Source organism: Heterocephalus glaber, unplaced genomic scaffold (genome assembly GCF_053883595.1).
Source record: "Heterocephalus glaber isolate CG9 unplaced genomic scaffold, H.glaber_assembly_v1.0 deba00001497, whole genome shotgun sequence".
NCBI lineage: Eukaryota > Metazoa > Chordata > Mammalia > Rodentia > Bathyergidae > Heterocephalus > Heterocephalus glaber.
The window spans coordinates 62,271,521-62,284,541 of record NW_028258320.1 but is presented as its reverse complement, the minus strand read 5'-3'; the positions used below and the strand labels follow the sequence as shown (position 1 = coordinate 62,284,541).

At 45.9% G+C, this 13,021-nt stretch overlaps 2 protein-coding genes across 2 annotated transcripts in view; both read left to right on the top strand.

The window, feature by feature from the left end:
• Positions 1 to 2,282, top strand: part of Tacc2 (transforming acidic coiled-coil containing protein 2) — a 228,737-nt gene extending 226,455 nt beyond the window's left edge. The window contains exon 28 of the transcript XR_015440579.1: positions 2,224 to 2,282. The gene's annotated coding sequence lies outside the window, so the exon portion shown is untranslated. The remainder of the gene's footprint in view (positions 1 to 2,223) is intronic.
• Positions 2,283 to 2,288: 6 nt separating this feature from the next.
• Btbd16 (BTB domain containing 16) overlaps positions 2,289 to 13,021 on the top strand; it is a 64,328-nt gene continuing 53,595 nt past the window's right edge. The window contains exons 1-3 of the mRNA XM_021253319.2: positions 2,289 to 4,039; positions 9,063 to 9,136; positions 11,421 to 11,564. Coding sequence (XP_021108978.2) covers positions 11,525 to 11,564 — 40 coding nt within the window. The 5' untranslated portion in view covers positions 2,289 to 4,039; positions 9,063 to 9,136; positions 11,421 to 11,524. The remainder of the gene's footprint in view (positions 4,040 to 9,062; positions 9,137 to 11,420; positions 11,565 to 13,021) is intronic.

The window sequence follows — 13,021 nt, the reverse complement described above, 5'->3', positions numbered from 1 at the left end:
TGGCTGGGGCTGGGAGGACTTCTTTCTGTGCTTACGGGTCTGCCTTAGCACAGAGCACTCCTTCCTCGTCTCAGATTCCTGAGTCACACTGAGGTCTTGAGAGTTTATGGCAAAGGCAATGGGAAGCTGAGGAAGGGGAAGTTGAAGCTTGGGGAGTTGAAGGCCATTCCAATTCCTAAGTGGAAAAGGGATCAGAGAAGCAGCTGCGTGTTCCCTGGGGGTGGGAGAACCCTCCTCATCCAAGGTGGAAATCCAACCACGAAGGAAGTAGGGGTGGAACCCAGAGCTTTGTGTATGCTAAGCATGTGCTTCACTGCCCAGATTGATTTGATATGCAAGTTTTAAAATTAGAGATGGTCAAATAAGTACACGTGACATACTTCCATACTCAAATAATTTGTACAATAGAAACAATATGAAAAAATGTTACACTGGGGAGAATATTCATAGCACCTATAACAGACATCAGCTTAGTGTGCCTAGAACTGTAGATAGAGGGCTCCTGAGAATTGCTGAGGAAACTGCAGCTGCCCAGCAGAAGAAGGAAAAGTTCCTGATTTGGTATCTTGCAGAAAAAAATTAAAAGGCAAAAAATATATAAAAGAATGTTCAACCTTACTGGTGGCCATGGAGGTTAAATTAAAATAACAATCTGAAACCTTCTATCACTCACCAGATTGGCAAAAATACATGTAATGGTAATGCCCAGTACTGGGTGTGGTATGGGACAAGCACTTAAAAGCTGCTGCTGGGGCTGGGGCTGGGGATGTAGCTCAATGGTAATGTTGGCCTAATGTGCAAGGCCATGGGTTTGATCCCCAGCACTGGAAAAAAAAATCAGCACTGCGAATGCAAACTGCTCCCACTTTTGGGAAAGTGAGGTAGCATTATCTATTTGAACTAAATATTTGTATTTCTGACATAATCCCACTTTGAAGAATAAAAGCAATAAAATGCAAAGACACATGCTCACGCGTATAGAGAGAGAAGTATTAGATACAGACATAGGTAACACACATACACAATATCCAAACTGCCTTAATAATGTGTGTGTGTGTGTGTGTGTGTGTGTGTGTATTGGTTGTTGTCTATAAGAATAAAACACAGGAAACAACCTGAATGACTATGGATAAGTATAATAAATAATGATGCTTCCACAGTATGAAATATTACGTAAATATTTTCAGTTTTTTCTTTACCTTTCTTTGTATTGGTTCACTTGTAATGAGCCCATATAAATTACTTTTGAAATTTAAGAAACTCTTATCTGCCCAGGCAAAATTAAAATTCCATAAGACAGGGATCATGTCCATTTTGCTTACTACCATACCGCAGAAGGAAGTAACCCTTCTCTGCATGTGGCACCTGCACAGAAAACACTTGGTGAATGAACCGCCTCCCCTGCTGTGGCTGTCGTGTAGGTGAGGCACTATTCAGGAGCAAGACACAGGGGCACTTGAGATTCTTGTCCAACAAGTGCCATGGACTTCTGCTGGTTTTTCCTGCTCACTCTTTCGTCCTTTTTCCCCTCTCTCAGTGCTACTCCGGGGATCCACCCAGCCCCCATTGAACTAAGTCTTTTTTTTTTTGGTACCGGGGATTGAATTCAGGACCTTGCACTTGCCAGTCAGACACAGCACCCCTGAGCTGTATTCCTGGCTAAACTAAGTCTTGCTGGGAGAGTTAATTTGATGTCTGCTATGCTAGGCCAGTGAGGCTCACTTGTTAAGGGTTTGGCCTATGCAAACCACACAAAGACTGAATATAGGGGAGCTGGTTCATCCCAGTGGCAGTGGATGGTAAAGCTGGTGCTTGCACTAGATCCCAGCAGTGACCTCCTGTCCTCCCCCAAAGAGAGTTCTCCAGTTCTCCCTGGGATTTTGATATCACCCTCTTCCCATCAGCATCCTCCATCAATCCCAGCCTCCCCCCATGTTCATAATATATTTTGGCATATTATCACTCAGATTGGTTTCTATTGCGTGCAGTAAAATTGCCCTAGATCTGTTCAGAAAGAGCTAGAGAATCCTTCTGTTGGTCTTTCCAGGTCTTCCATGAGAAGGTGACCACAAGTCCACTGAGTCCAGAATGGCCCTGGTGTACACCTTGTTGTTTGAACCTAATTAAAAATGTAGATGTTTAGACCAGTCTTCTTCATAATATTTTGAAGAAACTTTTCAGAAATTAATTAAAAATTTCAACTTTCACTCTTTTGTCTTCCAGGTGATGATCTTTTCCCCACTGTGTAATTTCCACTATCATTCATGAAAATGTTGAATGCAGTAAGTTGTCAGCTTTACAGGAAGGCAGGCAATGGAGAGGAGGAGCTTTGGGTCACAGTTCGATGGCTAAGTTTCCACAAGGGACTAGGCCTGTGCTATTGAGGGCTTCGAGCTTCACTGGCTGACTCTGCCAGAAAGAGCATGTCCAGGAAGTGCATGCAGGAATTGGAGGGCAGCCCCACTGCCTCACCCTCCAGTAGGACTACATCTAGACTCCCATTCCAGTTTTCAATTACCCCTCATATTGTAGGCATTAGACTGAGGAATCCCCCCAATTTTATTATATCTTTTTAATAACTCAAACCAAAATGGTGCCATCACCACCATCATCAGTATCAACATCATCACCACCAACATCACCATCACCGTAACAACCATCACCATCATAGTCATAATCATCGCCATCATTATCTTTACCAGAATTCCCATTTTACACAAAGACTGGGAGGCTCAGAAGGTTACCTGACTTGCCCAAAGTTGCCCAAGTAGTTAAATTACAAGAACAAGATTTGAGCTCAGATCCTCTGTTTCATTGCCCATGGTCGCTCTACCACTCTGTTGATGCCCAATTAAAATTAATTGCACTCATTCCTGTGGATCTCTTGTGGTGATTTTTTTTCTTGCTAGATTTCTAGGACTTATCAGTCTGGGATTTATATCCATGCTGAGTATTCTTCTGCTTCCTTATCAAAATTGCTTAAGTTCTCTTGAGGCCTCAAGAAAATTTCTAAGTAAAGTTCCCTTCCCAGTGATGTTCACAGTAGCAAATATTCATAGTAGCACCATTTACAATAGCTGGAAGGCAGACACAACTCAAGTGTATCAACTAATAAATAGACAAAAGGTGATATGTCTGCACAAAGTAAATTATTCTGTTTTAAAAAGGAATGAAATACTGATATATGGATGAACCTGGAAAGCATTTTGCGAAGTGAAAGAAGCCAGACACAAGAGACCGCATATTATGTAGTTGAGCATATATACAATATCCAGAATAGGCAGATCTGTAGTCAGGAAACACATTAGTGGTTTCCAAGAACGGGGGAGAGGAGAATGGGGAGCAACAGCTTAATGGATACAGGGTTTCTGTTTGGAATAACAAAAATGTTCTGGAACTAGATGATGGTGATGGTTGCATAACATTATAAATAAGCTAAACACCACTATTAACTAGTACAGTATCATATGAATAAATTGGTGAATTGTATGTTTTGTGCATCTTACCAGCAAAAGCCCCTGCCCAAAATATCTGAAATGTAGCATCTCTGAATGACATGAGGAGTCCTTAAAGAACAGTACTTGAGGAATAACATGGCTTGTGGACTCTTTGGAGCTACCTGCAAAGATGCAATTTTTCTCTTTGAACTTTTTCCTCATGCACTTCCTGTTCCAGATTCTAAATTCTAAATGACTTTGTAGCTTGAGATCCCTAGTGTATGAAATGCAGCATCCTTATCTGGAGGAGATGCCCATGAGAAATATTAGCCACGTTTAAAAGTTAACCAGCAATTTAAAGCTTGGCTTGATTTTCTTTCTGTTGTATGATTTGAAAATCTGACATCTATGTGAAGTTAAAAGATTTTCTCTCTTCCTTTGAATACTGAACAGCCCAAGACTTGGCTGGAGTGCCAGATTGTTGGCTCAACCAATCGATGGCGTTTCCCCAAAAAGCCTTTCTCGGGGGACCTCCTGGCACTTTCCCAGATGTGCAAGGCTTTGAGCATAGACCTCCATGGCACTCTGAAACATCCAGACAGGTAAGGAGACTCCAGAGACTGTGGCAGGTGTGTTCGCGCACCAGGTGAGCCATGTTCCTGGGAGGGAGGCAGTCTGATGGTTGGGCCACTCCAATTGGACAGAGGGGCTGTAACTCCCAAGTCGGCCAGGAAGCCTCCCTCTGGGACCATCCTTAGGCATAGGAGGAGTCAAAAAGAGAGCACTTCTTCTGAGAATGTCTGTGGGTAGTGACCAAAGAGCAAAGAGAATGTAACCATTTTTTTCCTAATTTTTCTTTTGCATTAGGAACTTGAGACCCTCATGCGTTTCTAAATTTATCATCCATAGATCAAATGATTTCTTGACAAAACTTAGTGGTTAAATGTTTGGAAACCTCTTACAAATTCCCATTTTTGCCCAACCAAAGGGTCCTCCTCAATCTCATAGCATCCTTTGCAGCAGGCTAGATCATCACTTTTCCATATTTTTTCTTTCTTACCTGTCCTGGAGGACACAGAGCTAGATCCTGTTGTAGAAGGAATTCTTCATTTTCTTTCTATTTGGGGCCTGCCATGATGTTGTTGCCCTCTGGGCTGGCAATATCAATCTTGTGAGCTCATGGCCAAGTCCACCTGGGCATGGGCTGCACCCCTGGGACAGTATCTGGCATGGGAGAGCTGCTTGCTCCATGTTTGCTGAGTGAGTGGCCAACTCTTCTCTCCCAGACTTGCTGGCCTGCCATGCTCCATTGCCCAGTTCCTTAGCATCAGGCCAGGTGTAGAAGCTGGAACCTGAGCTGGGCCTTAGAGTAGGGGCAAGGTGATCTAGAACACTGAGGTGAGGGGCTGAGGACAGTGGTAGTTGATGTTGAATATCAGGACCATTAAAAGCAGTCTTACCAGACAGGGCTGGAATCCCTGCTCCTCCACTTGGCAGTTCTGCAACCTTTATACAGTAGCCAAACCTCTTTGAATCTCAGTTTTCTCATCTGAAATGATTTTTTTTTTTTTTGGTACTGGGGATCGAACTCCAGACCTTGCGCTTTCAAGGCAGGCGCTGGAACCACTGAGCTAAATCCCTGGCCCCGAAATGATTTTAGTAACACCTCCCTTGAAGAGTCATCTTGTAGATTAAATCAGATAGTACATTGAAAATGCTCAGATTGTTTCTTGCAAACATTAAGTGCTCCATAAACAGCAATCATCATTGTAGCCTGAACAGCAATTTTAGTCACTGATCCTGGTGATTTCACTTCAGGATGTATCAGCCCAGTCCTCTGCCAGCCAAAGCCCCACACTTCCCTCCGTCTCTTAGAACACTCCCCTGATCAAAATGCCTTGCCTCCAGGGCAACAGATGTAGGGGAACTGGTCTGGACATTGTCTTTCTAGAAGAAGCTTTACAAATCTGCCTCTCTTCCTTGTGATGATGCGAAACAGGGCAGCACGCACCAGCAGGCCCTAGTCCTGCTGCTTACTCTGCACCTGGTATAGCTGACGTAGGCTCAGTACCACTGAGCAGTTCAGCTCTGCCCCCTGAGCCCTCTCCTTCCTTTCCTCCTCTGACAGTGGGCTACCCTGTGCATCTGCTGATTGTGGTGGTGACAGAAAAACACAGGGCCAACCACAAGGTCAAGGGATGGAAAATATACTCCAGCTCTTCGTTGAGAGGAACTTGGCAGCCGTAAGATAAAAGATGTGGACACAGGGGCTGGGAGAGAAGAATTAAGGCCAATGGTACAGTATATCACAGTGAGGGGGAACAGGTTTAATAGAGATTGTAGTTCTTTATCTCCACTATAGGAATTTATTCCATGTGATTGTGGGAGACTTCCTGGAGAACATAATAAAGATTTCATTTGTTTTTTTGTATTTATTTTTTACATTGACAGACAAATTATTTAATTCAAATAATACAGTAAAAGACTATTACTGGTAATACTTTTTACCTTCAAACATCTGGCAACTTTCAGATGTCAGCCGCAAGTCCACTGATGGTCTGGAGTTGTACCGTGCAACATGTGCATGTTCCCCCAAAGCGCCCATAGCTCTGCCTGCCTCCACCTGCAAGCCTTGTTCCTGTAGCTGATGCTGTAATTATTGCTTCTCCCACTTGGGGGTGCTATCTGCTTGGGCAGGAGTTGGGCCAGTTTACGTTTAGCAGTAAGTGAAGTCTCACTCACAGTGGAAAGGTCTGTCATCATGGCTTATGCAGATCAATACCCTGGTTGTTGCCCAGTTGACTGCCACGTCTCCTGTCTGTGGGTCACAACGAGCTCTTAGGCCATTCACAGGCACATAGCGCAGGCAACTGCAGGCTGTGGCCCTCCTAGTTCTGCTCTCCTTCAATGAGGAAAAGCTCACTTCTTTTCAAACTGAAAACATGCACGTCTGCATTTATCTATCTTGTGTTGCCTTACCTTCTTTAGCTACATGTTGGGTATCCTGTTTGATGGGGCTGGCGTGAGAATTATATGACATAATTATAGAAGTAGCTCAGAAAAGTGTCTGGCTCAAGTAAACACGTGTCAAACAGACTTGCTGGGGTTGTCTGGCACATATGAATGCACACTGTCACCTGAACCCAGAGATCTGGCGTCAGAGGCAGACTATTCAGGCAGTGGCCAAAGAAAGGACCACTCCCACTAATTCTCTAGGTTGAGGTGCTGGGATAGAGCTCAGAGTCCTTCCTGCTCCCGGGCTGGTAACCCTGCCTGATGTTTTCCTCTCATCCTGCCTCCAGTGCCAAGTCCATTCTGAAGGTGGGAAGTGGTCATGCAGAGAGGTGAAGATGTCAGGATGGGGTCCCTAAATTTTACCAAAGAGAAGTTCCAGGAGAGCTGGACTGAGGATCAGACCTGCAGAGCAAACAAGAGAGCAAATGTCAGCCAAGAGCACACTCAGTGCAAGGCACAGTCATCCTTCTACTGTGCCCAGTCATCGCTCCCTTAAGGAAGAAAGCCTGAGTTCAGAAGGCTGGCCCAAGGTCACATGACAGAAAACAGAAGAAGTGGGCTCCAGTCCTGTTTGATTCTTCTACAGTCAGATTGGAGATTTGCATGTTCCAACTATCAAGCCAAAAACCCTGCGTGTGGCTTGCTCTAGGAGGCCCGTATGTGCATGAGAAGCTTATAGAATTCCCCCTTTTCCTTCCTCCTTTCTCCATCATGGGCCCTGACTTGGGAGAAGAAGCTCCCAGCCTAAGAGCACATTGTCAATATCCCCACCTGCCACATCATCACAAGCCATTTTAGTCCCTGGAAGAATGGAGAGATGCCATTTATCCCGTTCATTTTTCCAGTGCCCTGAAGCAAGTCCCAGCCCTCAGTCTACAGAGCCTGCATGGTAAACAGCAAATCTTGACAAGCAGCCATCACACTCAGGAGGCAGTGTGGCCACTTCCGTTGTCTGGCATCTCAGGCTCAGCTGGGACAGGGATGTTTGTGAGGTGGCTGAGCTCATGCACAGTGCCCCATATTTTCCAAAGCCCATGGCCCCATTGAGATCATGATCTGAACTCTTGACCCTGCTCAGTTCTCCCCAGACATGTCACCCAAGCCACCAGATGGGTTGAGGAGGATGAGAGGGCTACTGAGCTCAATGTTGAGTAAATAGTTCACTCCTAGCACCTTCCTGAGGCTGAGTCACTTGCAGCCATTTCTGACCTTGGAAAGGGCAGCATGTAACCAATATTATTCCAGACATAGGCTCCCACCCCTGCCACCTCCGTGCACCTGGCCCGTGAGGGCCCCCGGGACATTGAGCAACAGCATGCTCAAGTGGACACTGAATTACCTAGACCACATGTGGTCGTCAAGTGTCCCTTGGCTGGCTGGCTTTCCTGGGGTGACTATCTTCAAAATGTCAACATATGACTCCAATTTGATTTCATTTCCTTGCTCAACATGCTGAGTACATACTGTTTGTGGAAAAGCATGTATATCGTCATTCATTCATTCAGCGAACCTTTCCTGAGCACCTGCATGATGGCTTGTGCTGGGCCGAGACTGTAAACCACGGCCTGTTTGTCATGAAGAGGACACATGAATAAACAGTGGTTTCAACAGGGGTAATGGGGGAGGCTGGCCCAGCCTTCCCAGAGAAAGCAACAGTGAAACTTTTACCCTGAAGAGTGAGTAGGAGCCTGCCAAGGGAAAGGGCCGTGGGAGGGCAGGAGAGCTGTCCCGCGCAGGGAGCAGGCTGAGGCTGTAGAAAAGCACTGGAACTGGGAGCAGGAAGAGTGAGTGAGGCTACAGAGTTAGGTAGGGCTTGTTACATGTGCCAAGACATTTAGGCTTCCCAAGGAACGCTGGGGAGATCCTGGAGAATCCTCTGCAGGAGAGAGGCAAGACCAGCTCTGCCCTCTGTGGGGGAATAGCCTCCAAGCGGGGGAGGGCTGGAGGCCAGAGACCAGTGGTGACTGGGGAGAGAGGATGGCGGTTTGGACGAAGATCATAGGAATGAAGGAAAGACACATGGACAAAGTTGTGCACACATTTGAGAATATTTCATCAGATGGTAGAAAGTGATCAGATGTGACGATATTTAGTCGTCTGGCATGGGTACTTCAGGGCTGGTGGAGTCATTTCCTGAAACAGAGGCCTGGGTGGAGGAAAGGGGTAGCATTCAGGTGGTGGTTTTTGGACACATTGAGAGCAGGGACTGTATGACTTCTAAATGAAATTGTTGGTGAGTTAATGTCTCAGAAATGGGCAGCACACACTGTTCTTTTTCCCAGAAGATATTCATTGAGTGCCTACTATATGCTGTTGTTTTCAACACTCACAAAGGGAAGTGTCCTTCAGGCAGCATGATGGCACCTCAGGTACCTCCTTGATAAAGCCTACTTACAAACCGGAAACAGGAATCAGTGTTTGGGCACTGTGAGGCAGCCGACAATTGGTCCAATCCACAGACAACCCCAGGGAATACTCTCCAAGGGGGAGCTGGGAGAGATTGCTCAATGGATAGCTGTAGGGAAGCACTCACTAGCATGCTGTTTGTCTTAGGTGAGGAAAAAATGTCAATATTAACGCCTGAGTTTTCGTGTTTGCATTTTTCTTAAGGTTATGCATTTCAAAAATTCAGAAGCTTTTCTCTGAGAATTTCAACAACCAGGCCACCCAAAGTTGGGAACCAGGTGAGTTTTTGTCACTAGTGGATTAAACCAGAATGTTGCTGACCTTAGGGGCCCCTTGTAGTCTTTATGGAAGGAAACAAACTCATCAGCCACATCACTAGTCTTTGAGTTGTAATTTTTTCACTGTATAGTGGTTAGCATATAATAGGTGTCCTGTAAATATTTGTCAAATATGTGGTGAATGAAGCCAATTTCAGAAAAAGTTTTTATATAGTGGCCACCGTAAGGACAAATGTGCTCAAATTGGAAAACTCAATAGGGCATCACCAAGCACAAGAGCTATTCTTTGTTCCTTTGAGCTTTAACCAGTCATGATTTGGACACCCATGTCTGCACTTGTCCAAGTGGACTTTTCTGAGGTAGAACCAAGCATCAGAATTAGTTTGTTCAGCTAGAAAAAGTTCATTGAGCCTCATGAGGAGCCGGGACAGGTTTGTTTAGGTTCTTTCTTTCTTTCTTTTTTTTTTTCTTTCTTTCTTTCTTTCTTTCTTTCTTTCTTTCTTTCTTTCTTTCTTTCTTTCTTTCTTTCTTTCTTTCTTTTTTGCTTTCTCCCTTCCTTCCTTCCGTCCTTCCTTTTTTCTGTCCTTCCTTCCTCCCTTTCTCTCTTTCAGTTCTTTCCTCTCTCCTTCTCTCTCTCCCTCTCTCTCTCCCTCTCTCTCCCTCTCCCTCTCCTTCTTCTTCATCTTCTCCCCCCCCCCCTTCTTCTTCCCCTTCCTCCTCCTTTTTGGTGGTGGTGCCGGGCACTGAACCCAGGGCCTCATACATGTTAGGCACATGCTGTACCCCTGAGCTATACCTCCAGCAAAAAGTCAGTTCTTTAAAGGAGCTTCTCTTTGGGATAAACCCACCCTCAATGGGTGCCTGAGATCAGAACCAGCCTCTTTTCCAAAGAAAGACTAGTACATTTCTTCTCACTTGTCAACTTTGATTGAGTCAGAGAAGTAGTCTGAGATCATCTCCTGGCTAGAAAAGAGTTCTAGGATTGATTAATGATGTCTACCATGCACTGGCCATCTTGAAAGTGGAAATTGATGTCCAGGGAGGGAATGAGCTTGAATAAGCAAGGTCTGCTTCTGCTTGTAATCATCCTACTCTTGTGGGATTTTTTTTTTTCTAACCCAGCAAAACCAGACCACCTGGGGTGAGCTACAGTTTGAGATATGAACCCAGGTTCTGAGCCCCAGCACAAAACCATATCATATACAATTGGTGAATAACAATAATAGTAACAACAAGAAGAAACAGACACCCAAGGTCACATAGCCAAACTAATGGTGAAGCTAAGAAATAACTAGATGGGGTTAGTGGCCCTCCAGATCCTGTAAGGTATTGAGATTTAGGGTTCAGGGAGATCATCCTTCATGCCACTCTCTTCCCCCAGCTCTGTACTAACAGAGGAGCTGAGCTGTGAGGGCCCTGTCACCCCCACCTCTCATGTGCCTTCCCTGGCCTGGCATCCCTGGATCCTCCACCTGCTCTCCTATCAGTCTCTTCTTTCGTTGATCCTCTACACTATCCTCAGGTTACATTGCCCCTCGTAAAGCCGTCTACAGTTTTCAAAGGGCCTTTTTCATTGTCATCTTATTTACACTTTCTGATAAAATAATGGAGTCTCTTGGGGTCTCCATTCTCAGGAGAAAAGTGAGGCTCAAGCAGACCCCTACCATCTCTGGTGGCCCTTTTACTGGGTTGTACTTTGTTACTGCTTTTCAGATGGTCAATACTTAGATGCTAAAAGCCCAGAAGTCCTCAACAGGGAACCAGGAGTGGTTCTGCTCCCCATTTGGCAATGTCTTGGACATTCTTGATTGTCGCATCTAGGGAAGGGTGTGGTACTGGCATCTGCAGATAGAGGCCAACAATGCTGCTAAGTAACCCAATGCACAGGACAGTTCCCACCACGGAGAATTTGCTGGCCCAAAATAGCAGCAGCACCAAATTAAAAATACCGTAATAGAGGAAGGCAAAATGAAGTCCCCAAGAGTGTCCCCGAAAGGTTCCTGCAAAGCCATTTCCAGTTCCCCAAGTTGGAGGACAGCTTGGATGCCCCCGAAGTCTTTCAGCTTTGTCAACAGCTCTCTGGGATGCTCGTCACTTCCTCCACAGGACCCCCCTCTCCGTGCCAGTGAGCTCCTTGAGGCCCTCACTGCACTGACACCTAGGGAAGCCACTTGTTCACCCCATCTGCTTAATACCTGCATTTGAATGAAGGAGTTTGGGGAGAAGTTAAGGTGTCTGTAGGGCTATTACTGAATCTCTGCTCCGCCTCATTTTCTCTCCTCAGATGTGATTCTTGAATGCCTAGGCTTCAAGTGAGAACTCCATCAACCCCAGCTTTTTCAATCTGAGACTTTGGCCAGACTTTATCTGGCAGCCCTGATACAGAGCATGAATCGCTCCCTGGGAGAAATGAACAAGACTCTGCAAGGTAATTTCCCACTGGACCCGGGGCTGGAGCCCCAAGTGCCCTCGGGTCATGAGATCCCAGCATGGCAGTGGCTATCTGTTTTGAGGCTTTGGTCACTCAGGCAGTGAGGGAGCAAGGCTGCATGCTGTGGGTTCATCGTGTGTTTCGTCTCTGCTTCCTCAGCTATAAATGGGGAAAAAGTTCTTATCCTGTGGCTTTGACACCTAGAGGAGGTAATGGAGGGGGCGTTCTGGGGCAATGCCTGGCGCCCATGAGCACTCTGTTCGAGCCAGTTATTTAGCCTCAGAACAACCAGGTCTCATCTGGCCAGATAAAACACAGAGACTCTGTTTACGTCTTGGAGAAGAGAGCATCGCCTATGTTGAGACTTTTGAAAAGCTTTCTGGAAGGAAGGCATCATTCCAAAACCCGTGGCTTGTTTGCTCTGAACACATGTACATCTTCCCTTCCTTTCCCTTTCTTACTTCTTAGCTTCAAGCGTGCGTCATTTGCTTTTTAAGAAATCTCCTTCTTAAATACTAATCATCCCGAGCCTCTTCTGACTATTCTCCATGCCTTTTCCATTTATACTGTGAACTTCTTCTTTAGGGAACAGATTAACACTACCTCAGCTGACTCATGAGGTGCCATGGAAAACCCATGGTCCCCAAAGCCAACCGGACTGCTGGTCAGGATGGGACCACATTCCCAGGATGTGGCAGCAAAGCTCTGCTTTTCTGGAGCTAGGCAGGCAGCCAGAGCTCCCACTCCCCTTGCTCCCTCTCCTTAACCCTGGAGCATGCAGCATGGCCTGGTGGAGTCTGCTTGACCACGGAGTCTCTGACCTAACCTTTCCTGGCAGAGCTGGCAGGAAGAACTCGCTTTCCCGCAGAACAGCAACAACCTTGGCTCTTGCTGGAGGTATTCTTCGTCCTTCCTTAGCATTTTTCCCAGCACCCTTAAAAGCAGGCCTGGACTCTTCCATCTCTCCTGTGCTCAGGTCAATGAAAGGCTTTGTAATCTAGACAATGAGTACATTGGAAAGCAAGCACGTTTAGGAGGGGAAACAGTCACTGTTCATGTTATCCCCTTTAACAGGTCTACAGTGGTGTCACTAAAAAGAAAAGATTTGATCCAAAGCCTCCCTGTTCATGGTTGGCCCTGGTTCCAAATGCTAGCAAAGAGGTAGTAAGGAGGCCTGAGTGCCTTTGTCAGGACTTTCCAGGGTCTCCCCAAGCACCATGAACTGATCAGGCCCTCGGACTTGTGTCTCTAGGATTTTCTCTACAAAGAGGTACAGTCCTTCGTGTGCCTGTAACAGCAGAGCACATCTTCCAAGGATGATTTGTAGACCCATCTCACAATTGTGGCTTTTGTGTTCTCAAGGACACTTGTGTGCTCTCTGGGAGTTGGCAGCAGAGGAAGTTTCTGGCCAACTGCTGGAGAGCTGGACTTTGTGGAGACCCACAGGTTCTTGG